This window comes from Manacus vitellinus, unplaced genomic scaffold (genome assembly GCF_001715985.3).
Source record: "Manacus vitellinus isolate BGI_N305 unplaced genomic scaffold, ASM171598v3 scaffold_187_pilon, whole genome shotgun sequence".
In the NCBI taxonomy this organism is placed as follows: Eukaryota; Metazoa; Chordata; class Aves; order Passeriformes; family Pipridae; genus Manacus; species Manacus vitellinus.
In genome coordinates, this window is record NW_021939312.1 from 57,237 (window position 1) to 58,423 (window position 1,187).

The window sequence follows — 1,187 nt, forward strand, 5'->3', positions numbered from 1 at the left end:
AAAACCACTTCAAATCCTCTTAAAATCTTCTTAAAATCCTCTTTTTACACCCATTTTACCCCCAAAATTACACTCAGACCACTTAAAACCCCCTTTTTACCCCCAAAATGACACCCTGACACACAACACCCAGAGCTCCCAACTGCTCTTCATGGGCATCATTCAGCACCCATGGTTGGGATGTGGGGCTGGGGGGGACAAGGAGGGGATCAGAGGAGAAAAAAATCATTTAAAACCCAGTTAAAACCCTCTTAAAATCCTCTTTTTACACCTATTTTACACCCAAAATGACACCCAGAGCTCCCAACTGCTCTTTTTCGGTGTCATTCAGCGCCCAGGACTGGGATGTGGGGCTGGGGGGGACAAGGAGGGGGTCAGAGGGGAAAAAAAACATTTAAAACCCTCTTAAAACCCTCTTTTTACCCTTAAAATCCTGCCTGGAAACACCCCCCAGGAAGCTTCATCCACCCCACAAACCCTGGGGAGGGGGAAGCAAAACCCGGAGCCTCCCACCACCAAAAAAAGCAGCGAAAGGCACCCAAAACACACTCAAAATTAACAAAACACCCTCAAAGAGTAACAAAACGCTCTGAAAAATGACCAAAGCCCCCCTTTTTACCCCCAAAACACCCCCCCGGGAAGTTTCTCCCGCCCCCCGGAGCTGAAAAAGCAACACCCGGCCCCGGGGGAGGGGAAGTGAAAGCCCGACGTGGCAAAAAAAAGGCGTTGAAAGGTGGCCAAAAACCACTTAAAACCCATCAAAACCCACTTAAAAACTGCCAAACGCCCTCAAAAACTATCAGGGCCCTCTTAAAAACTGCCAAAAAATGACCAAACCCGCTCGAAAATGACCGAAAACTGCTTAAAAACGATCAAAGCCACCTTAAAAAACTGCCAAAAACCTCTTAGGAACTATTAAACTCTCTTAAAAGTGACCAAACCCGCTTAAAGATCACCAAAACCTCCTTAAAAGCTCTCAAAACCTCTTAAAAAAGTGCCAAAACCTTCTTTAAAACGACCAAAACCTCCTAAAATACTGCCAAAACCCTTTTAAAAACGACCAAAACCTCCTTAAAAACGATCCAGATGCCCTTAAAAACTTCCCTGACCACCTTAAAAACAGTCAAAAACCTGCCGAAAAACGAGCAAACCCCCCTTAAAAACGATCAAAACCTCCTTAAAAATTA

The 1,187-nt window shown here is 45.1% G+C and overlaps 1 protein-coding gene across 1 annotated transcript in view; it reads right to left on the reverse strand.

Annotated features, from left to right (window-relative positions):
* Positions 1-1,123: 1,123 nt before the first annotated feature.
* The window catches only part of LOC108639308 (major histocompatibility complex class I-related gene protein-like), a gene marked incomplete at its 5' end in the record, with an annotated part of 3,938 nt that continues 3,874 nt past the window's right edge, over positions 1,124-1,187 (reverse strand). Inside the window, one exon of the mRNA XM_029958965.1 lies at positions 1,124-1,131. Within this exon, the coding sequence (XP_029814825.1) occupies positions 1,124-1,131 (8 nt within the window). The remainder of the gene's footprint in view (positions 1,132-1,187) is intronic.